This window comes from Rhinopithecus bieti, unplaced genomic scaffold (genome assembly GCF_001698545.2).
Source record: "Rhinopithecus bieti isolate Rb0 unplaced genomic scaffold, ASM169854v2 scaffold_3040, whole genome shotgun sequence".
Taxonomy (NCBI): Eukaryota; Metazoa; Chordata; class Mammalia; order Primates; family Cercopithecidae; genus Rhinopithecus; species Rhinopithecus bieti.
Genome location: NW_016804657.1, coordinates 2,939,127 through 2,964,121, shown reverse-complemented (window position 1 = coordinate 2,964,121; position 24,995 = coordinate 2,939,127). Strand labels below are relative to the sequence as shown.

Here is a 24,995-nt window from a genome sequence, read left to right as displayed (position 1 = left end):
GGTGAAACCCTGTCTCTACTAAAATACAAAAAATTAGCCAGGCGTGGTGGCGGGCGCCTGTAGTCCCAGCTACTCAGGAGGCTGAGGCAGGAGAATGGCATGAACCCAGGAGATGGAGCTTGCAGTGAGCCGAGATTGCACCACTGCACTCTAGCCTGGGTGACAGAGCGAGACTCCATCTCAAAAAAAAGAACAAAACATATCTGTTATCAGAGTTCAGGCCATTTACATGACAACTCTCGTCCTATGTTTAATTCAGTTGAGCAAGTCAGTTCCAGAGGCTGTGCTTGGTTATAGGGATAGAAAAATAAGCAAAGTTTTAAGACTTCATATTTTAAAGGGGAAACAAAACCAAGCAGATAATCATATTGTAATATGGTAAGTACTATAATTGAATTATGAACTAAATGCTGTGGAGACAGAAATATGGAAATGACTAGATTTAATTCGGTTTTTTGAAAGCATGCTTTATTCATCTTTGTATCATCTGTGGCTAGCACCGCGCTTAGCCTACAGTGGGTAGATGATAGATATTGGTTAAGTGAAGATTTTAAAGTGTCTCTTTTCCCCTTTTCTCCTTTGTTTTTCAGAATGTAAGGTATGGAGAAACCCTCTAAATCTTTTCAGAGGAGCAGAATATAGGAGGTATTACATTTTGCTTTCAGTATAAGTAGGGCATTGGTTCTAGAGTGAAGGTATTTACAAAATCATTTGTCTTTATAAATATATTACAGCTGTTCTAGTAGGAGATACTGATCTATAATAAGGTAAAAATGATTAGTCCACAGTTTATTTGGCAGCATCTTGACTGTTTACTTTTTTTTTTTAATTAAATTTTTTTAGAGATAGAGTCTTGCTCTGTCACTCAGGCTGGAGTGCAGTAGCGCGATCATAGCCAGCTGCAGCCTTGACCTCCTGGGCTCAAGCAGTTCTCCTGCCTCAGTCTCCCAAGTAGCTGGGACTATAGGCACATGCCACCACATCCAGCTACTTTTTTTTTTTTTAAGTGAAAACAAGTTTATTAAGAAAGTAAAGGAATAAAAGAATGGCTACTCCATAGGCAGAACCCACATCCAGCTAATTTTTTAAAATTTTTGGTAGAGGCCGGGTGTGGTGGCTCACGCCTGTAATCCCAGCACTTTGGGAGGCCGAGGCAGGAGAATCACTTGAACTCAGGAGGCAACAGTTGCAGTGAGCTGAGATGATGCCATCGCGCTCCAGCCCAGGCGACAAGAACGAAACTCCATCTCAAAAAAAATTTTGGTAGACAGGGGTCTTTCTGTGTTGCCCAGGTTCATCCCAAACTTCTGGGCTCAAGTAATACTCCTACCTTGGCCTTGCAAATCACTGGAATTACAGGCATGAACTACCACACATAACCTGTGTTTAATTTGATAATCATAAGAAACGTTGCATCAAATCATATGTTTGTGATATGTGTAAGTATATATTAGGCTCCTGGTTTATAATACATAGAAGTATTTGTGATATGTATAAGTGTATATTATATATGTGTAAGTATATATTAGGCCCCTGGTTTATAAAAAAGCCTTTTTCAAAGAATTTGTGGCATTAAGAAAAAATTACCAGTGTTGGCATATTCCTGTGCATGATTGCTAAATTTCAAAATTTGAGGATGCATTAGAAAATACCACCCTGAATGTAAATTGTGCAACAGTAGAGGGTACTGTATTTTTATATTGATTTCATATTGCCACTTCCTATTTTTACTACTGTATCCATTTCTCTTCTGGTTTTAACTCTAAATGAGAAAACATCTTTTGAAACTTATGAGCAAAGATAGTTTACTTTTATTTTGAGGAGTGCTGTATTTTACCTAGAAGTAGAATGGGGCATGCTATTTAACTTATTGAATAAGAAACATTATGTTTCTACCATGTACAGGCACTGTGCAAAATGATGGAGATAAAAAAATGACTAAGCAATGGTTCCTGTGCTTAAAGACTTGATAGTGTAAGATAGTGACATCCTGTGAAGTGAAAGCTAGGCTTTTATGAAAGATGCCATTAGCCTGTATTAAGGGATACCTGTAAGAAACAGGTCCTTGAATCTCTTACTGTGTTTAATCAAAGTTTGAGGCTATTTGTTGTATTATACAGTTTCCATTTCCTGAAGATCTTAAAAAGAAATGTGTGTGTGTGTATATATAAAAAGTTTTTTTTCTTGAGACTGAGTCTCTCTCTGTCACCCAAGCTGGAGTGCAGTGGCATGATCTTGGTTCACTGCAATCTCCTCCTCCCGGGTTCAAGTGATTCTCCTGCCTCAGCCTCCCTCCCAAGTAGCTGGGATCACAGGCAGCCCATACCACATCCGGCTAATTTTTGTATTTTTAGGAGAAACAGGGTTTTACCATATTGGCCAGGCTGGTCTCAAACTCCTGACCCCAAGTGATCCTCCTGCCTCAGCCTCCCAAAGTGCCAAGGATTAAGGTGTGAGCCTCTGTGCCTGGCCTAGGATAAATTTCTTAGTATCAGGAATTCTTATGCTTCTTTTGAATGATTATTTTCTCTTAATGTAAAAGTATAACTTCTGGGTATACATTTCATATGTTAGCTCCATTTCAGGCTTCATTTTGTGTCCCAATTCCCAATCCTTAATTTTCATTTTACTGAGTCTTCTTTTTTTTTTTTTAAAGTTAAAAAATAGAGACAAGATCTTGCTATATTGCTCAGGCTGGTCTTGAGCTCTTGGGCTCAAGTGATCCTTCAGCTTCAGCCTCCCCAGTAGCTGGTAGAGACAGGCCTCACTATGTTGCCCAGGCTGGTCTCAAATTCCAGGTCTCAAGTGATTTACCAGCCTCAGCCTCCTAAAGCACTGAGATTACAGGCATGAGCCACGGCACCCAGCCCAATTCAATTTTCAAAAGCAGTTGTTTATTGAATATTATTTTTCTGTTTGGTCTTTGATGTTTTATTATCATACTCTAAGTAGTCTGTGAGGTTATCTTTTGTTTTACTGATTGTAAGAGTTTAAAACATCCAAATGTGTAGCAGTATATTTTTGAATTTAAGTAGTGTTTGTTATAGCAGATAGATGCTCTCTCATGTTAAATTTAAATATTTTGTGGTGTTTTGGTGAAGATACACTTGGGTGACTGGTAAAGAGCCACTTACATACTATGACATGAACCTGTCAGCTCAGGACCATCAGACCTTTTTCACCTGTGACACAGATTTTTTACGTCCTTCAGACACAGGTATGTATCATATCTGTTCATAGTATAAACAGTGATTATGAAGATGATTTTAAAAGTTCTTTAGAGTTGTTCATTATAATATACACAGTTATTTAGTTATTTGGCTTTGAGTTGTTTATATTATTGATAAGAAACTTAGATTACATTATGACTATAAGCTAGGTTGATACACTGCTTTTCCTTATAAAGAATTTAAAATATTTCATATTTCTTTAACTACTTCAAAACCTTTCAGATCAAATACGACAACTACTTTTTCAGAAAACAGTGTACCCTGTTTCCGTCTGGGAAATGAACACCTGCAATTATACATAAAATAAAATAACAGGTCAATGTATAAACATTGGAGAATGGCATGTAGAGAAAACCGGAGTATATTTTGTTTTAGTTGTGAGTTAGAGATGCATATAAAGTGGTAGAAGATCATAGAAATTTATGTGTTTCGTTTTCTCCAAGTGCTTATCTATAGAAGAGAGTATTGAGACTCTCAATTATATGGCTTAAAGACAGGGCTGGTTGATTGATTGATTTCACTCTGTCATCCAGGCTGGAGTGCAGTGGTGCAGTCATAGCTCCAAGTAACCTCAAACTCATTACGAAACGTTAGGATTACAGATACGAACCACTACACCCTGGTCTGGGATCTTTATCACAATTTTTCTTCTAGTTTGAATGAACTCACCCTCCTTATCTATCTGATGAGTTACTTTTTATCCTTCATTATCCAAATTAAAAGTCACGTTTTCTAGAAAGCCCTCTCTGGGATCCCTTGTCACAGAATTAAACATTTTGTTTTCTGCAATTCTATACTACTTAGTCCAAACCTCTATGAAGTAATTTTATTTATTCAGCCACAAACATTTATTTGTTAATGTTATATTGCTTTCATGTTTGTCTTTGCTACTAGGGTATGAACTTTTGGACAGCAGGGACTATATTCCGTTCATCTTTGAATCTCTGTTATCCAGCACATTGCCTGGCGTAATGTAAATATTAATATTTATTCCTTGAGGAAAGTATGAATGGGCTGGGCACGGTGGCGCACGCCTTTAATCCCAGCACTTTGGGAGGCCAAGGTGGGTGGATCACCTGAGGTCAGTAGTTCGAGACCAGCCTGGTCAACATGGTAAAACCCCCGTCTCTACAAAAATATCAAAATTAGCTGGGTATGATGGTGGGTGTCTGTAATCCCAGCTACTTGGGAGACTGAGGTGGGAGAATCACTTGAATCCTGGAGGTGGAATTTGCAGTGAGCCGAGATTGGGCCATTGCACTCTAGCCTGGGCGACACAGTGAGACTCCGTCTCAAAAAAAAAAAAAAAAAGTATGAATGATTGAATAACCTAGATGTCACAGAGGTCTTAAGCAATTTCACTAATAATAGCCAATACTTGTCTAGGCTTACTATGTGCCAGGCACTATTCTGAGCAATTTATAGAAATGTAATCTTCCCAGTCACTTTATGAGATAGGTAGTATTATGAGCCCCATTTTAACAATAAAGGAACTGAAGCAAAGGGGGATCAAGTAATATGCCTTTAATCACATAGCTAATAATGATAAAACCATGTTTCAAACTCAAGACTGGCTGTTAACCACTACACTATTACTGCTTCTACCCACCACAAAATCACTGAAGGGTCTGAAAAACAGCCAGTTTCCTGCATTAAAATGAGTTCATAGTGATTTATCTTTGCTAGATTAAATACATTAAGAGTGGATATAGGAAACCCAAGGATCTTTGGTATGGTTATATAAAATGATTTAATTGCAAATAAAGGAGTAAAAAGAATAGATTTATGTTTATATGCTTAATGTTTATATTAATGGCAAAAGGATGGGTGTTGGGGAAATAACAGCAGTACAATATCAGTGCTGTATGTTAACTTTAAGGGTTGAGTGATTCTGGAAGTTAGGTCTCACACCCTTTCTCTCACAGCCCCTCTCACAGAGTGACACTGAATTGCAAATACCAGCAGGCTTTTAAAATAGCATTTGTGGCTATCTACTGAAGGTGTGGTATTAAAACATTTTTATTTGAATATCTCCTAAAAGAATTTTGAAAAAGAATGTGTCCCTTCACACATTTTAAGTTGACATCATAAGGTTAAATAATCATAGAGAATGTAATTTTTGACATAGTGCAAAATACAGACATTTAAAAATAATAGTATACCCTATATTTCAATGTGTGTTATGAAATCAAATTATTTAATGCCCACTACAATCCATTGAAAAATACATGAATAGGCCAAGGACAGTGGCTCATGCCTGTAATCCCAGCACTTTGGGAGGCCAAGGTAGGAGCATCCCATGAGTCTAGGAGTTTGTCAGCCTGGGCAACACAGTAAGACCCCATCCCTACAAAAAAGTTTTAAAATTAATCAGGTGTGGTGGTGCACGCCTGTAGTCCCAGCTACTTGAGAGGCTGAGGTGGGTGGATCTCTTGAGCCTAGAAGGTTGAGGCTGCAGTAAGCTACAATGGCACCCCTGCACTGCAGCCTGAGGGACAGAGACCCTTTATCTAAAAAAAAAACCAAACAAACAAAACAATATGTAAACAAATTCTCTCGCTCTCTCTTTTTTTTTTTTTTTTTTTTGAGACCAACTTTCGCTTTTGTTGCCTAGGCTGGAGTGCAATGGCGCAATCTCGGCTCACCACAACCTCCACCTCCCGGGTTCAAACAATTCTCCTGCCTCATCCTCCTGAGTACCTGGGATTACAGGCATGCGCCACTATGCCTGGCTAATTTTGTATTTTTAGTAGAGACAGGGTTTCTCCACGTTGGTCAGGATGGTCTTGAACTCCCAGCCTCAGGTGATCCACCACTCCCTAACTTGGTCTTCCAAAGTGCTGAGATTACAGGCATGAGCCACCGCACCCAGCTTACCAAATGCTCTTTAACAGTAGTAAATTTTGTCTTTTTTCTTCTTGAACACATATCTGTTTTACATCCCTATGTAATTTTATTATCATTGTTTCATGCTGTAGAGTCTGGTATCACACTTCCATCCTTTTCTACAATAAAACATTCTAATGTAATTTTTAAAAATTTGAATTGCATTTGACTGTAAGGTTCTAAGTGTTATGATGTGCTTTAATTATATTTCTGTCAAATCCTTAGAGCTACATATTTAGCTCTTTAAACTTTGTGGAAGGTTTTGTATATAATCTAATTGACTGGGTGAGTTCTCATTGTCAGTTCTATCAACCAAATCATATTTACTTTCTGACAGAGAAGTCTGACTTCATTTTTCAATTTAAATAAACATATTTATATGCCTCCCCATGACAACCATCTATCTTCTGAATTCAGATTCTAAGATAGAAAGATAGCTGTGTCTTGGAACTTTGTCTAGAACTTACCACTTGGCCAAAATAAGGCTTCACTGCATTTCTTACTCCTTGCTAATGCCTGCTTTGGCTTGATGTGGGGACCTTCCCTTAGGAGCAATCCATTCTTTGATAGTAAGTAAGGAGGGGTACTAATGGAACTATTAAAAATTGTTGTCTTTCCCTTCTTCATTCTGTAATATACTTGAATACAGGGCCAGAATACTTTCTTTCCAATGCCAAGCTTCACTGTTAAATAAATAAAAGGCAGGAATACTATTATAGGATGCCTTGATTAAACATGGCTGCCCCCAACCCAAACTTTGAATTGTCCCTTTGGCACCTGGAGATTTTTACACTATAGGGCAGTATACCTTGTTAAGATTCAGGATGAGTAAGAAGTAAGCCTTTTGTGTGTGTGTGTGTGTTTTTGTAAAATAAGAGAAAGGAACATATCTTTGCGGGGAGCGAGTATAGGAATAGTGGTTAGGTAGGATAGGGAAACCAGAGAAACATTCTTTGGTAGATCAGTTATAGGAAAGAGTGACCAAGTTGAAGCTTTAGAAGTTGATTTTCTTAAAACCGTGTATCCCATTTGGTCCTTGCAAAGTTTTATGTACTTCTATAGAGGTGTGTCTAACCCCAGCTAAAGGCTGAACTCAAGTCGGACAGAGTGCGTCTGTGAATGATCTTCAGAAACAGACTGTTGATTCCATATTAATCTTTTCAGACCCTCACATAAAGGTCATGATTTATATCAGTAGTTTTATTTTCAAAAATACAAATGTGTATATATGTGATGTGGCAAATTTCTCTTGACTTACTGTCATCAGTAATAACTAAATTAGATTTTGTTCTTATTCTATTAATTTATCTAGGGCAGAGAAAAAACATATCCAGAAGGGCCCAGTATTGGTTTTTGGATTTTTTTCTTCAGCATTTAAAAATCAGGAGATTTCACATTAAAATCTGAATTTATGCCTTTTGAAGGTTGAAAAATGGGGCAAAATTGAACCTGAATTTACACTTGACAGTAATAAGATGAAACTGAGTTGTGGCTCTCCCCTTTAGACAGTGAATATGCTTTCAGTCCACTCATTTATGTTTAATGCCTGGCATTTGTAGGCATTTACATTTATGACCCCTGGTCTTATGATAACTGCTGATCTGTTTTGTGCTTGTTAGCATATTAGAATGTTATTTAACTTGAAAAATAGATAAATTTGAGTGAATTGCTAATTGCTTATGTTAATTATATTCAGCATATCAAGAGCCCTTAAAGAGGACAATTGAATACCAAATCAGCATTTTGTTTTAAATTACTCCTAAGCCTTATTTTAGAAAAAAAATATACATTTTCCCCCCATCAACTTTATTTCTCCTTTTCGCTTAGGCTTAGGACTGCTTTGGTTTTGAAGAATACTCTTGAGAGGCTAGGTAGAGCATTTGGAAACAAAAGAATAAGATAAATATTTAAAGGTGAATTAGACAACCTCACTAGAAATTTTAAAAAACACAAATGAAAATGAGATAAGTTTCAGATATTAAATTAGCAAAGATTGGTAATACTGTGTTAAGTTGTTAAATTAGCAAAGATTGATTATACTGTGTTACACAGCCTGAAAAAGTGTAAATTAATACAGTCTTATTGTGGAGTTTGGAGGGTGCATATCTGGAATCTTTTTTTTTTTCCTTAACTTCCCAAACTTGTTACATATCCAGAATCTTTTAAAATATACATATTTTAGCCAGCTATTCTACTAGAAAGGAAGTATTTAATTAGTTATGAAAAGACACATACTGAAAGATTGTTATCACAATGTTTTGTATTACCAAAAAATTTAGTATACTTAATTGTCCATCCAAAGGGAATTGGTTAGATAAATTAGGATGTGTATTTAATATACTAGAGTACCAAATAACAATTTAAAATGTTAATACAAATTCAGTGTTAAAATTTGACTTGTAAATATCATATAACTCATAGAAGACAGCCTATCATCAAAAATTACAAGTCTAATATTATGCATTATTTTAATGTAATATTTAATGTTGCAGCAGAATGATGTTCTTTAACTGGCCAGTATCAAATGGGTACTGACTTCCATCAGTTTGTCAAGTTCAGGAAGCATTAGGTGTCAGCTAGCTGGTGACATGTTTGATATAAGAAATGTATTTTTGTTATACAAGTGGAATATATTGACTCCTTTTCTAAGCCAAGACTAATATTTTATTTCCAAACGAAAATTCAAACATTTTTCATATTATTCTTCCTGGACGGTTGCAGGTTTTGTTCCAAAAGCAACACTCATAGGTTCTATATTTTTCTTATCAAACTTGAAATGGGCCAGTTAGTCTTCTGAGTCTACGTTATTTGTTTGCTTATTTAATTAAAGAAAACTTTACTTACTGTGAAGTCTTCATTTTGGTACAGTAAATTGGTAGCAAAATTAATATTCTGAAGAAATCCTAACTCAGGTCTTTGTTGAATCCTGATAGAGGCTGACATTTTCTAGCGGTACTATATTCTAATTAATTCATTTTTTTTCCCTTTTACACAAAATGCAATCCCATACATTCTTCGTAGAGTGAATCATTCATTAGACAAAGACTTTGTTTTAAGTTTTGTATATTTTATTTTTTGCAGTTCCATAAAACCTTTTCAGAATGATAAAAGTAGAACTGTAATATTTCATATTGATTATAATGTGATGTCACTTAAACTCATTGTTAACAAGCATTTAGATATATAAATGTTTATATATAATAATGATATAATTAACTTGTTTAAGTACCCTATATATTGTTCAAATAAATCAGAGAAAGAATATATTTTTATTTTATGTGAAGCTTCCAAATTTAATATAAATTTCTCATATGGATAAAGTGAACTAATAACCTAGTTTATTGTTTTGTATGTTTAAGAATATGTTATTTAAAGCTTTGTTTACGCCACTAGCTTATTCTTCATATATTTTGCAGATTATTTGTTTACCATCTCATCCATTTTATGACATATTTTTTCTACAGTTATGCAGAAGGCCTGGAGGGAAAGAAATCCTCCAGCTCGAATCAAAGCAGCCTATCAAGCTTTAGAATTGAACAATGAGTAAGTTTGAAATATACGGAAAATAAATTTATTTTGAAGGAAACCAAGACAAATGATTTTTATATCTCCTTTTGTCTGTTCCTAAGACACTTGGAGTCATTAGTCATTTCCCTTTTGCATGTTATAGATATTTAATAAAAATTTCAGTGTTTGCCAACATCTGTATTTTGCTTCTGAAATTGTAAATCTATATATGCTTTTGAATAGAAATTATGCTAGAAGTACTTTTCAAAGTGGAGAATGTTCATGGAGAATGGTGATAATACTTAATAGTTAAAAGGGTATTAAAATACTAATATACTATGCACCTGTTTTGATTTTTTCATTTGAATCATTCACTTGAAGCATTCAATCTTGAGTACTTTAGTTGTTAATGGACTTGAAGCCATGAGAAGGGGATTAAAAATAAGTAAAACATAGCTCTATCAAGTTTATTTTTTTCCATGTTAGCAGCATTTTTTTTTTTTTTTTTTTTTGACGGAGTCTTACTCTGCCGCCCAGGCTGGAGTGCAGTGGCCGGCTCTCAGCTCACTGCAAGCTCCGCCTCCCGGGTTCACGCCATTCTCCTGCCTCAGCCTCCCGAGTAGCTGGGACTACAGGCGCCCGCCTCGTCGCCCGGCTAGTTTTTTGTATTTTTTAGTAGAGACGGGGTTTCACCGTATTAGCCAGGATGGTCTCGATCTCCTGACCTCGTGATCCGCCCGTCTCGGCCTCCCAAAGTGCTGGGATTACAGGCTTGAGCCACTGCGCCCGGCTAGCAGCATTTTTTATAGTTTTGAACTTTTTATATTTTGAAAAGGCAAAATGTAAAATCATAAAGCAACTTAATCTTTACAAGGAACAGATCAATAAATACTAATCTAATGCAGACTAAATAAATACCAAGAGTGAAAATATGGTTCCAGTTGGGGTTTATCAAGGAATGCTTCCTGAATAATGTAAATTTAGAGTTATTCCCTGAACCTTCTCCCCCCAGTATATGTTATCCTTATTAAGAAGACCTTCCCAAGGTGGAGCAAAAATGGCAGAGTTAAAGAATGCCAAAATAATAAACTGGCAGAAACTGTCAGGATCAACTTTATTAAAACTCTGGAAACTAATCAAAAGTTTACAGTAACCTAGTGAATGGTTAATCAAGGAGAAAAAACACCCAAATCTCTCTAAGAAAGCTTTGTAGTGTTTTATTTATCCTGGCCCCATCCCTCACTCCCTAGCTCAGTGGCAGTCTTGAAGACAACAGAGTACATTCCAGGGATAGGTTTCTAGTACCAGAGGAAGTTGAATGGACCTTATTTTCAAGGAACTGTGGTCGTTTGTTTTGACCTGTCTGTTGGCTCCCTGAAGCACTAGCTCAAAGGGCTTTCTTTATTTCAGCTTACTGAAAGAAGAGAGTCTTCAACTTCAAAACTCTCCCAGAACTGACATAACTACACTCTGGATCATTTGTTAAAAACATTTAAAGGCAAATGCATTAGCTGCTGCTGCCTGGGGCAAGGGATAACAGGAAGGACAAACAGTAGACAAACCAGGAAGCTTGTGAGCAAAGTCTGGGGAATTAGATACTTTGAGGAATAAAGACTCTGAAAAGCTCCCATACATTTCTGGGAATCAAGGCCCCCCACACACAGCCAGAGCTGGGGACATGTTCAGAAAAGACTTGCGAAAGTCCTAAGCTCTCAAGTCTGCCTAACCTTCATGTTCTGCACAAGTAGGAGGTGAAAGTTAAGGCAGAGTTGTAAACTGTTTGACTGAATGTGAAGGTGTGCCCTAGCACCCACACAGAGCCCATTTGCAAATAGTTTTTACTTTTTGTGTTTTGTTTGGTTTTGGTCCCAGGTGTTTAAGGAAATCTCTATCAAATCACCAACTGACCACAAGGCTAAAATAGCACACATGTCACTGGTCACACATGACAAATAATATAGATTTCATAAAATGGGTTCAGAAAAGTCACTAAACAACTGCAAAAGCAGCAACAACAAATCCTAGGGAGTAGAGAAAATTGTATTTCTAGAGTTGTCAGAGTATAGTATTTAAAATTTCCAGTTTTCAACAAAAAATTACAAGGCATGCAAAGAAACAAGAAAACATAGCCCATACATAGGAAAGAAAAGAAATTAGGCTGGGTGTGGTAGCTTATACCTGTAGTTCCAGCACTTTGGGAGACCAAGGCAGAAGGATCACTTGAGCTCAGGAGTTTGAGACCAGCCTGGCTAACATAAAGACACCCTGTCTCAAAAAATAAAAAGAAAAGAAATTAATAAAAGCTGCCCCTGTGAAGCCTAGACTTCGGATTAATAGATACAAAATTTAAATCAACTATTTTAAATATGATCAAGGAGGTAAAGGAACCCATGATAATGATATCTCACCATTACAGAATATCAGTAAAGAGGAAGAAATAATTAAAAGGAACTAAATAGAAATTCCAGAATTGAAAAGCATAACTAAAATGAAAAATTTATCATAGGGGTTCAGCAGCAAGCAGATTTAAGCCGACAGAAGCAAGACCAGTGAATTTCATTTAAGTCAATTGAGATTACCCAATTCAAGGAGCAGGAAAAATTAAGGAGTAAAGAAGTGACCAGAGTCTGAGAGAACTGTAGGATGCTATCAAGCATATCAATCTGTGCTTTATAGGAGTCCCAAAGAAGAGAGAGAAAGGGCAGAAAGAATACTTGAAGAAATCATAGCTGAGAACAAGATAATAGCACCCCAAATACAGCAACATATTAAAAATGTTATACACCCTGACAAAGTGGCATTTATTCATGGATGCAAGAATGGTTCAACATATGAAAATCAGTCAATGTAGTACAGCACATTAACAGAATGAAGAAAGAAACCACATGATTATCTCAACTGATGTAGAAAAAACATTTGACAAAATTCCCCATCGTGATAAATATATGGAAATCAATTAATGTAATACTCCACATTAATAGACCAAAAGACAAGAACTACATGACCATCTCAATTGATGTAGAAAAAGATCTGACAAAATCCAACACCATTTTATGATGAAAACTTTAAAAAACTAGGAATGGAAGGAAACTTCCTCAAGAACATCTGCATCTGAAAAATCTACAGCTAAATGCATACTTCCTGATGAAAGACTGAAAGATTTCCCTCCACCATCAGAAAAAAGGCAGGATGTCTGCACTTGTACTTCTGTGTTACATGGTGTACTGGAGGTTCTAGTCAGTGCAGTTAAGCAAGAAAAATTTTACATGGCATCTGAATTGGAAAGGAAGAAGTAAAACTTATCTCCATTCACAGATGGCATAATCTTATTTGTAGAAAATCTTAATCCACAAAGAAACTATTAGAGCAAATGAAAGTATTGACAAAATTGTGAGAAACAAAATCAATATATGAAAATCAGTTGTTATGTCTATATCCTAGCAATGAACAATCTGAAAAGGAAATTAAGAAAACAATTCCATTTACAAAAGCATCAGAAAGATTTAAATACTTAGGAATAAATTTAATCAAGGAGGTGCAAGACTTAGATGCTGAAAACTATAAAGCATAAGTTAAATAAATAAATCAAAAGACATCCCATGTTCATGGATTGGGAGACATTATTGTTAGAATGTCAGTACTCCCTAAATTGATCTATGGATTCAGTGCAATCCCTGTAAAAATTTTAATTATCATTTCTGCAGAAATGGACAGGGTGATCCTATAATTCATATAAAACTGCAAGAGACCCTGAATACCAAAACAATCTTGAAATAGAAGCACAAAATTAGAAGACTCACACTACCCAATTTAAAAATTTACTGCAAAGCTACAGTAGCTAAATCATAAGGATAGACACCTAGATCAATGGATTTAAATTGAGATTCCAGAAATAAACCCATATATCTATGGTCAGTTGATTGTTTTGTTTTGTTTTGTTTTGAGACAGAGTTTCATTCTTTTTGCCCAGGCTGGAGTTCAATGTCACGATCTCGGCTCACTGCAACCTCCACCTCCTGGGTTCAACTGATTCTCCTGCCTCAGCCTCCCAAATAGCTGGGAATACAGGCATGCGCCACCATAGCTGGCTAATTTTGTATTTTTAGTAGAGACAAGGTTTCACCATGTTGGCCAGGCTGGTCTTGAGCTCCTGACCTCAGGTGATCCACCCACCTCGGCCTCCCAAAGTGCTGAGATTACAGGTGTGAGCCACCACACCTGGCCATGATTTTTGACAAGGGTGTCAAAACCATTCAATGGAGGAAAGAATAGTCTTTTCAACAATGATGTTGGAACAACTGGATAACCACATATATAAAAGCATAAAGGTGGTCCCTTACGTCATACCATATATCCCAATTAATTTAAAAATCAATCAACGACCTAAATGGAAGAGTTGAAACTACAGAACTCTTAGAAGAAAGCATAGGGACAAATCATCATCACCTTGAATTTAGCAGGGGTCTCATAAATTATATCACCAAAAGCACAAGTAGCAAAAGAAAAATCAGGTAAATGGACTTAATCAAAATTAAAATATTTTGTGTATCAGAGGACATTGTGAAGAGGCAGAAATAGATTTGGGATTGCCAGGGATTGAGGAGGCAAGGGAGATGGGGAATGACTACTTAATAGGTATGCGGTTTCTTGTGGGGATGATGAAAATGTTCTGGAGGCCAGGTGCGGTGGCTCAAGCCTGTAATCCCAGCACTTTGGGAGGCCGAGACGGGCGGATCACGAGGTCAGGAGATCGAGACCATCCTGGCTAACACGGTGAAACCCCGTCTCTACTAAAAAAATACAAAAAACTAGCCGGGAGAGGTGGCGGGCGCCTGTAGTCCCAGCTACTCTGGAGGCTGAGGCAGGAGAATGGCGTAAACCCGGGAGGTGGAGCTTGCAGTGAGCTGAGATCCGGCCACTGCACTCCAGCCCGGGTGACAGAGCAAGACTCCGTCTCAAAAAAAAAAGAAAAGAAAATGTTCTGGAATTACATTGTGGTGATGGTTGCACAACTTTGTGAATACATTAAAAGTTATTGGATTGTATACTTCAAAATGCTTTAAACTGTGAACCTTGTTATTTGAATTTTACCTCAATGTAAAAAAGTAACATTCTTCAATGTAAGATTAATTAGGTATTCACATTATTAATTTCCTGAATTAGTATCCGTATAAAATACTTTCGAACAAATCGAAGAATGCTTTAAGGGGGAAAAAATCTTTTCACCTACAGCCATACAGTCATTAAAAATATATACATTCGGCCAGGTGCAGTGGCTCACGCTTGTAATCCCGGCCCTTTGGGAGGCCAAGGCAGGTGGATCACAAGGTCAGGAGATCAAGACCATCCTGACTTACATGGTGAAACCCCGTCTCTACTAAAAATACAAAAAATTAGCCGGGCGTGGTGGCGGGCCCTGTAGTCCTTGCTACTCGGGGGGCTGAGGTGGGAAAATGGCGTGAACCCCGGGAGGTGGAGTTTGCAGTGAGCCGAGATCACACCACCGCACTCTAGCCTGGGCGACAGAGGGAGACTCTGTTGCAAAAAAGAAAAAAAACCATATATATATATATATATATATATATGTACATACATTCAAAATATAAGCATATAATTATGTTTATATTTTGATTTATACCCATCTAGGTCTTTTAAAAGTGTTTTTATTATGGTTATTTTATTTTATTTTTTGAGACAGAGTCTCGCTGTATCACCCAGGCTGGAGTGCAGTGGCGCGATTTCGGCTCACTGCGATCTCTGCCTCTCGGGTTCCCGCCATTCTCCCGCCTCAGCCTCCAGAGTAGCTAGGACTACAGGCGCCCACCACCTCACCTGGCTAATTTTTTGTGTTTTTAGTAGAGACGGGATTTCATCGTGTTAGCCCGGATGGTCTTGATCTCCTGACCACGTGATCTGCCCGCCTCGGCCTCCCAAAATGCCGGGATTACAAGCGTGAGCCACCGTACCTGGCTATTATGGTTATTTTAAAACATTTCAGTTGGTTTTTGGAATGGCAGTCAGGAAGCCTAGTGTTTTTGGTTTTGGTTTTTGTTTAGAGACAGGGTCTTGCTCTGTTGCCCAGACTGGAGTGCAGTGGTAAGATGATAGCTTCATTGTAACCTCAAACTCCTGGCCTTAAGCAATCCTCTTGCCTCAGCCTCCAAGGTAGCTAGGACTACAGGTGCACACAGCCACACCCAGCCAGTTTTAAAATTTTTATTTTTTTATTTTTTTTTATAGAGAAAGGGTCTCATTGTGTTGCCCAGGCTAGTCTCAAACTACTGGCCTCAAGTGATACTCCTGCCCTGACCTCCCAGAGTGCTGGGATTATAGCCATGAGCCACTGTGCCTGGGCAGGAAGGCCAGTGTTTAAAGCAGCAGTATATCTAACACTTCACAGGAATCTAGTGTAATGTAATGGATAAATCTTTGTTGATTAGTGAAATTGTTATATACTATACGGTCTTCTTATTTGAAGGATGATGAAATGGTATGATTTGCATTTTCTATATCTGAAGAACGTTTTTTGTCCCCACTTAATGATAGCTACCTGCCATCATTTTTGTTTAATGCTTGGTCTTGTACGTTTATCAATAATTTAAGCACAAGTTATTAGAAATATAACGCAAGCCACATATGTAACTTTAAATTTTCTAGTAGCCACATTTAAAAAGTAAAAAGAGTCCGGGCGCGGTGGCTCAAGCCTGTAATCCCAGCACTTTGGGAGGCCGAGGCGGGCGGATCACGAGGTCAGGAGATCGAGACCATCCTGGCTAACACGGTGAAACCCCGTCTCTACTAAAAATACAAAAAATTAGCCGGGAGAGGTGGCCGGCGCCTGTAGTCCCAGCTACTCGGAGGCTGAGGCGGGAGAATGGCATGAACCCGGGAGGCGGAGCTTGCAGTGAGCCGAGATCGCGCCACTGCACTCCAGCCTCGGCGACACAGCCAGACTCCGTCTCAAAAAAAAAAAAAAAGTAAAANCCAGGCTGGTCTCGAACTCCTGACCTCAGGTGATCCACCCGCCTTGGCTTCCCAAAGTGCTGGGATTACAGGTGTGAGCCACCGTGCCCGGCCGAATTTTTAATTTTTTTATTGAAATGGAGTCTCGCTCTGTCGCCCAGGCTGGAGTGCAGTGGCATGATCTCGGCTCGCTGCAAGCTCCGCCTCCCGGGTTCACGCCATTCTCCTGCCTCAGCCTCCCGAATACCTGGCACTACAGGTGCCCGCCACCGTGCCCGGCTAATTCTTTGTATTTTTTTAGTAGAGACAGGGTTTCACCATGGTCTCGATCTCCTGACCTCATGATCCGCCCACCTTGGCCTCCCAAAGTGCTGGGATTACAGGCGTGAGCCACCACACCGGGCCCAAAATATTAAAATATTTTAACATATAGTCAGTACTTTTCTAAAATCTATTAATGAGGAACTTTACATTCTTCTAAGTCTTCAAAATTCGTTGTGCATTTTTACACTTGCATCACATCTCAATTCAAACTTGTCACATTTCAAGTGCTCAATAGCCACATGTGGCTAATGCCTAGAATACTGGACAGTGCAGGCTTAGATAATCACAACTAGGACATTGTCTCTAGAAGAGATGGATTTGTTATTTCTGGGAATGGAATAATGACATTTTGTTTCTCTTTGTGGCCCCAAAACAAGAATTAGTTTATTAGCCAGGTGTTGACTTAAAAGATACAAAGAAAAGCCTCTGTGTTTTAGTGGGGTGAAGAAAAGAAAACTTGGCATAAGCATAGTTGTGAGGAATGAGGATAGAAGTGTAGGAGGAAGTACCTGAATTCAGAACAAGGGAAGTTATACCGCATAATATTGTGGATAAGTCCATGGGTAGACAGGACAGCATGCAGAGGGGAGTACTCAGATTTGGGGAAAATGTCTAGTCCTGGAATATGTTTCTGAGTCAGATGTTAAAGTGCCTAGTTGGCCAAGGGACTATCTTCCCAATCCTCACCCTCCCCATACGTGCCCCATGAAATGGATATCATAAAGTATATAGCAACTAAAAGCAGGTATGACTAACTGGGCGCGGTGGCTCATGCCTGTAATCCCAGCACTTTGGAAAGCTGAGGCAGGTGGATCACCTGAGGTCAGGAGTTCTAGACCAGCCTGGCCAACATGTTGAAACCCCATCTCTACTAAAAATACAAAAATTAGCTGGACGTGGTGTCGCATGCCTGTAATCCCAGCTACTCGGGAGGCTGAAACAGGAGAATTGCTTGAATCCAGGAGGCAGAGGTTTCAGTGAGCCGAGATTGGGCCACTGTACTCCAGCCTGGGCGACAAAAGCAAAATTCCATCTCAAAATAAAAAAGCAGGTATGACCAGTAGAAGGTATATAATTCAGATAATTCTTTATAAATCTTCTTTTCTCCCCCCTTTCACAAAAAGAAAACACAGGACAATGGGTCAGAGAATGAGATAGAAGTTTAAAAACTTTGTTTTCTACCAAAACAAACAAACAAACAAAACTCAGAAAATAAAGAGCAGAAGGAAAAGATAAAAAAGTGGAAAATTGTGGAATCAGATATAAAGAATATACCAATGTGCCCCATTAAGGTAAAAAATTGAATGAAGTTTTTTTTTTGTTGTTTTTTCTTCTAAAGATGGAAAAAATGTATGTAAGGAACTATGACATACAACAAAGGGACATAACCAAGAGAAAATACTTGCTTTATCATTTTATTTAAAATTGCCTTCTTGCTTTCTTCATAGCTGTGCCACTGCATACGTTCTACTGGCTGAGGAAGAAGCAACAACTATTGTAGATGCTGAAAAGTTATTTAAACAGGCACTCAAGGCAGGAGAAACAATTTATAGGCAGTCACAGCAGTGCCAGCACCAAAGTCCTCAGCATGAAGCTCAACTGAGTAAGCAAGTTTGAACTGGTTATTACTGTCTTTTAGCACCTGTAATTTGCTTGTGTCTTAACACAAAACAACAATAATACAAAACTTAATACTTACAGGTTAGTTAATTTTCACTGGAAATAACTAATCTATTCATAATATCTACAAGCCAGCAAGACAGAAATGCGTATTAGCCAGAGAACGCTTGTGGAAGGGAATAGATCTGTTCAGGTTATTGAGAGAAGATGTGCTGCTCTGAGACTTAACAGTAATTTATTTCATGTGAGAATTAGGCTGGTCATTGCAAAAACGTAACTTTCAGCATTCAGGAGAGCCTTCTAGTGATGATAAGCAGCTGTTATCTTTATCCTCACCCTTACTCTAAGCAACACTAAAGGTACATTATTTGGTTTGCTCTTCAGACTGTGTATCTGCATATAGTGCTAGGGAGTGGCCCCTTTCACACCATCTGATTCTTAGCCCAAAATCCAACCTCATGCTTGGCATTGATTCTTTCTTTGATTTTTCTCCATGATGTGCTTGAGATCAGATGAGCCATAGCAACTGAGGTCCTTTCTGTTCTTAGATATGCTCTACCAGTTATGATTGAGATTTTATTTTACCAAAGATGTTAGAATCAGCTGCTATTTTTATGGCCAGAGGGTTTTAGTTCATGATTTTGGCAAATAGTGGGTAATAAATTGAAATATGTTTATATAATGCATTATTTACTGGCAGCTAAGTTCTAAATCTTTTTTTGTGTGTAAATTAAAATTTGGATAATGTTTTTCTCCCTAAGCTAAATACTGATATATATGGTATGTTTCATTAATGCATATTTTTATAACACACATTTGTGGGAATATATAATTTTGTAGCCTGGAACTAATGAAACTATATCTTTAAAAATGTCATGCCATTTGTCTTTGAATAATCTCAAATACGGTTATGAGATAGTTATAAAATATTTGTTAGCTCCTTCTAGAAGTAGTTTTATGGTTTGTCAATTACTCACTGTTAAGAAAAGTTTGCATTAGCCATGGAAATTTTGTTTTGGACATTTTTTGTTTTTCAATTAAAACAATAGAGAGTATCAGAATAATAGATCATTTATGCACAAGTTTAAATACTAAGTTAATGTTGTATCTTCCTATTAATGTATGTATTTCTTTTTTGTTAATGTTAAAATAAACTTGTCAATCATACACGAATTATATATACCGTACTTAGGTCACTATTAGAGGCAAAAATAATTAAATGTGTATTTTAAGTTTTAATACAGAAAACTTAAAACATCCACAAAAATAGAGAACACTCCTGTTCAATATTTATCACCCAAATGTAGCCATCATTAATATTCTTCCATTTTGACATAATTTAATTTTAATTGAATCTTCCAACGGAAGCAAATAAAATTAATGGACTTGTTAATGAAATAGCAGCCTACAATACAAAAGTGATAGTTGTATCATTTTTTGTTTTTCTAAATAGGGAGAGATACCAATGTACTGGTATATATTAAAAGAAGATTGGCAATGTGTGCAAGAAAGTTAGGAAGAATAAGAGAAGCAGTAAAAATAATGAGAGATGTAAGTAAATTGATGATGGGACTATTACATTTATTCCTCCAGAAACTAAAAATTTAGTTAAGTTGCCCATTATTTTAATGCAGAATCATTGTATTTTAATTGGTAGTTTTTAGAACAAGGTATTTATTTAATATATGCCTTTCTTAAGGGTTAGGTCTTCTTCACAGCTATGTTAAGAAACAAGAATTTCTACTTTAATCAATCTGACTCAGCTGAATTGTGTTCCTTTGTTATGATTTTAATCTTTTTTTTCCTTTTAATATACAGTTGATGAAAGAATTTCCTCCTCTTACCATGTTGAACATCCATGAAAATCTCTTAGAATCACTTTTAGAATTACAGGCCTATGCAGATGTTCAGGCAGTCCTAGCAAAATATGATGGTGAGTCATAGTCCCTTAGTTGATAGCATGGTTATTCTTTTCCAATTATGTAATTATAAATATGGTTATATTCTAGTATTTAATTTTCTCTTTCTGTTCTTACTAGTCAGTATTTAGCACCCAAAGGTTGCTATTAAGTATCCTCTTTATCAGGACTTTTATTAGCAAAATCCTGCAAGGAAGAACTTTTCTTCTGTCAAGATTTATTTGTTTGTTTATTGAGTGCTTGTTTCTAATATGAGTGAGTCATTCAGAATATGATAGTGAACAAGGCAACATGAGAGGCCAGGCATGATGGCTCACACCTGTAATCCCAGCATTTTGTTTTGGAGGCTGAGGTGGGAGGATCACTTGAGCCCAGGAGTTGGAGACCATCATGGGTAACATGGCAAGACTCTGTCTCTACAAAAAATTTTAAAAAATAAAAATTATTGGTCATGGTGGTGTGTACCTGTAATCCCAGCTACTTGGGAGGCTAAGGTGGGAGGATCACTTGAGCCAGGGAGGTTAAGTCTGTAGTGAGCTGTGATTGCACCACTGTAGTCTAGCCTAGGTGACAGAGGAAGACCCTGTCTCAAAAAAAAAAAAAAAAAAAAAAGGAAGGGGAGCCCTCATAGGATTTACAATTTATTTACAGTTTAGTGGAACATACAGACAAATGAGCAGCAGTTACATTGAAGACAGCGTGTTTGGTGAGATAATTGGAGAAGTATGGGTGCTGTGCACATAGTGGGGGTACCTCATTTGTTTTGGAGTGTCAAGCAAGGCTAACAGAAGTTGCTTAGCAGTATATACTATAAGAGCAATTCAGAATAACATTTTTACAATGCTTTTTAGTTGCAAAGTTCAATGATAATATGATCCTTATAGTAGTCTTATGATGTGGTGGGACAAGTATTTTTACTGTCTCCAATTACTGAATAAGGAAACTGGAGTTTAAGAAGGTTAAAGTATTGGGGTAAGGTCTCCCAGCCAGTAAAAGGCAAATCCAGGTGTTTGATTTCTTTGTTCACTAGTCTTCCATGGTAACAATTCAATATCTGTTGGTTATTTTTCTTTTTCTTTTTTTCTTTTTGAGATGGAGTCTTGCTCTGTCGCCCAGACAGGAGTGCAGTGGAGAAATCTTGGCTCACTGCAAGCTCCACTTCCCAGGCTCACGCCATTCTCCTGCCTCAGCCTCCCAAGTAGCTGGGTCTACAGGTGCCTGCCACCATGCCTGGCTAATTTTTTTGTATTTTTTTAGTAGAGACAGGGTTTCACCATGTTGGCCAGGATGTTCTTGATCTCCTTCGTGATCTGCCCACTTTGGCCTCCCAAAGTGCTGGGATTACAGGCATGAGCCACCATGCCTGGCGGCTATTTTTATTATTATGTTATAACAGTATCAGTTTACCACACATGAAGTTTGGAGAATTTTAAAGACATAAAGCCTCTCTTCTCATCCTGAGAGAGGCATCAGCTTTTAACCTCAAGCTGAAAATTTGGGGTTACTATACTTCTGGTCGTATCTTTCACTATAAGAGAACACATGTAAGTCACGTTGAAGACTGGGCACAGTGGCTCACGCCTGTAATTCCATCACTTTGGGAGGCTGAGGCATGTGGATCGCTTGAGCTCAGAAATTCAAGACCAGCTTGAGCAACATGGTGAGAACCCATTTCTACAAAAAATATTTTAAAAATGTAACTGGGCACGGTGGCATGCACCTGTAGTCCCAGCTGCTTGGGAGGCTGAGGTGTGAGGATCGCTTGAGCCTGGGAGGTAGAGGTTGCAGTGAGCCAAGATTGCGCCACTGTATTCCAGCCTGGTGACAGAGTGAGACCCTATCTCAAAAAAAAAAAAAAAAAAAAAAGTCGTTTTTTCACATTTTCCTGTTTAGGTTCCTACCCATTCGCTTGGGAATCCCCATGACTTGGGAAGTTTGAAATGTGTTATACTTGGAAAGAGAAGTTTATTTCTTTTAAACATCTGGAATCCTTAAGCAATGCTTCAGAATAGTGTAGGCTTATGGAGAAATTTGTGAGAAATTCTTTCCATATGTAACTTACTGGATACATCACCTGCTTATAATACTTACGATGAGCAAGCTTAGGGACTGAATATAAGAAATTGGAATAGGACCTGATTCATTAAAAATAAAATAAAACTGAAACTAATAAAGCATACCTAAGTTGATATGCTTCTGTATTTTCAGTTATTTTCATGAGTCCCAGTTTTTATCATTCCAGAATCCGGAGGAAGTTGAAAGCAAATTTATTTCCTTAGTTCTCCGTTTACTAGTATGATTCTGGAATCAAAAACATCTTCTGATAGCCTTATTTTGGACATTCTTTTAAGAATGATTTGTATAATTCATTTACCTACAGTTCCAGGTGAAATTTTTATTTTCTAAAAAATAATAATTTAAGAAAATACAAAATCTGGGAAGAACAAAATATCATCCTTAGTTGAATCAACCTGGATTTAACTACTGTTAATATTTTAATTTTTTTCTAATATTAGTTTTTCTCTATGAATAGGTGAAGGTTTTACATAGTTCTAATTATACCATGCCTTTTTCCCTGAACTTACTATAAGCAGGTTATTTTTTACTATTCTTATTATTTTTTTAGACAGAGTCTCGTACTGTCACCCAGGCTGGAGTGCAATGGCACGATCTCGGCTCACTGCAACCTCCGCTTTACAGATTCAAGTGATTCTCCTGCCTCAGCCTCCCGAGTAGCTGGGATTTTAGGCACCTGCCACTATCCCTGGCTAATTTTTTGTATTTTTAGTGGAGATAGGGTTTCACTGTGGTGGCCAGATTGGTCTCAAACTCCTGACCTCGTGATACACCCACCTCATCCTCCCAAAGTGCTGGGATTACAGGCATGAGCCACCGTGCCCATCCATAAGCAGGTTATTATAAACATTTGTTGAGCGCATTTTGCCGTCATGCAGAGAGGGCTTTCATAGACATAATTTCATCTCAGTCAGAAAATATCATTATTTTGAGAGGTGAAAACTGAGGTCAAACAAGTTGCTACTAGCTCAAAGATGCTTAACTGGTAAATAATAAGATAAAGATTCAGATTCAGCTTTTTCAACTTCATATATGGGGTTTTCCTACTATATTATAGATTTTTCAACATTATGTCCAGGTTTTTCCTATATAACTATTGAATTTGTATTGCACTGTGAATTATTCTTTTATTTATTTATTTATGAGACAGAGTTTCACTCTTGTTGCCCAGGCTGGAGTGCAGTGGTACGATCTTAGCTCATTGCAACCTCTGCCTCCTAGGTTCAAGCGATTCTCCTCCCTCAGCCTCCTGAGTAGCTGGGATTACAGGCATGCGCCACCACACCTGGCTAATTTTTGTATTTTTAGTAGAGACGGGGTTTCTCCATGTTGGTCAAGCTGGTCTCGAACTCCTGACCTCATGATCCACCCGCCTCAGCCTCCCAAAGTGCTGGGATTACAGGTGTGAGCCACCGCAGCCGGCCGTGAATTATTCTTATTAAAAAATTGTCTCAATACATTTTTTTGTAATTCCTACCTAAATTGAAAATTATCATTACAGATATAGGCCTTCCAAAGTCAGCAGCAATCTGTTACACAGCAGCACTGTTGAAGACAAGGACTGTTTCAGAAAAGTAAGTGTTATAAAAACTACAATGATTTGGAAAGACTGCTAAACTCAATGTTATGTTTGTCTTCTACTGACTTTAAACAATGCTGTTTTCCACTGTACTTCGTTCTGAATAGCCCTGGATCTTCTTGGGCTTTTAGGCTTCTTGCTGTATGTAGTGGAATGAGCAAAGTTTTCAGAGCTAACCTGAGCTCAAATTCAAACTCTACCACATTCTAGCTATAGGACTGTAGGCAGGTTAATCGTTTTGAGTCTCTCCTTCATCTGTAAAATGAGACTAATATTGCAGGAGGGTTGTAGGAGGATTATGTGTGGTAAGTGCCTAAAGCGATACCTAGAAAGAAAGTCCACACAGTAAATAGTAACTATGATGATGATGATAAAGTGTGTAGTAGGGAAATAGGCTTACGTTATCTCTTCTTAGAGTATATAATTCTGAGTTCTGCTTTTCTTGTGTTTTTGGCTACTCTTAGTGAATTTTCTTTATTGTTCAGATAAGATACTCAGAAACCAACCAAATGGTGACCATTTTCTTTCACCTTAGATTTTTATGCTTTGATATGAATTAGAATGGAATTTTCCGTTTGTGTCCTCGGAAATAAGAATTTGGTAAGAATGTACTTAGATTCATGAGATTCTCTGGATATCACTGTGTAGCATTTATTACTTTATTACCTTTCCTAAAGTGCACCTTCAGTGGACTTCTCCTAACAGCCTTCTTTACCTAAGTTTGAAGACCTTTATTTCTTATTTTATATGCTGAACCCACAAGACTTTACTTTTTTTTTTTTTGAGACAGAGTTTCACTTTTGTTGCCCAGGCTGGAGTGCAATGGCACAATCTCGACTCACTGCAACCTCTGCCTCCTGGGTTCAAGTGATTCTCCTGCCTCAGCCTCCC

The 24,995-nt window shown here is 37.7% G+C and overlaps 1 protein-coding gene across 21 annotated transcripts in view; it reads left to right on the top strand.

Moving 5' to 3' along the window:
• ST7L (suppression of tumorigenicity 7 like) overlaps positions 1-24,995 on the top strand; it is a 106,301-nt gene that overhangs the window by 20,590 nt on the left and 60,716 nt on the right. For all 21 annotated transcript variants that reach the window (XM_017869701.1, XM_017869705.1, XM_017869697.1 and 18 more), the window contains 7 exons: positions 591-645; positions 3,102-3,217; positions 9,581-9,659; positions 18,359-18,513; positions 19,984-20,081; positions 20,349-20,463; positions 24,027-24,099. In XM_017869701.1, the coding sequence (XP_017725190.1) occupies positions 591-645; positions 3,102-3,217; positions 9,581-9,659; positions 18,359-18,513; positions 19,984-20,081; positions 20,349-20,463; positions 24,027-24,099 (691 nt within the window). The remainder of the gene's footprint in view (positions 1-590; positions 646-3,101; positions 3,218-9,580; positions 9,660-18,358; positions 18,514-19,983; positions 20,082-20,348; positions 20,464-24,026; positions 24,100-24,995) is intronic.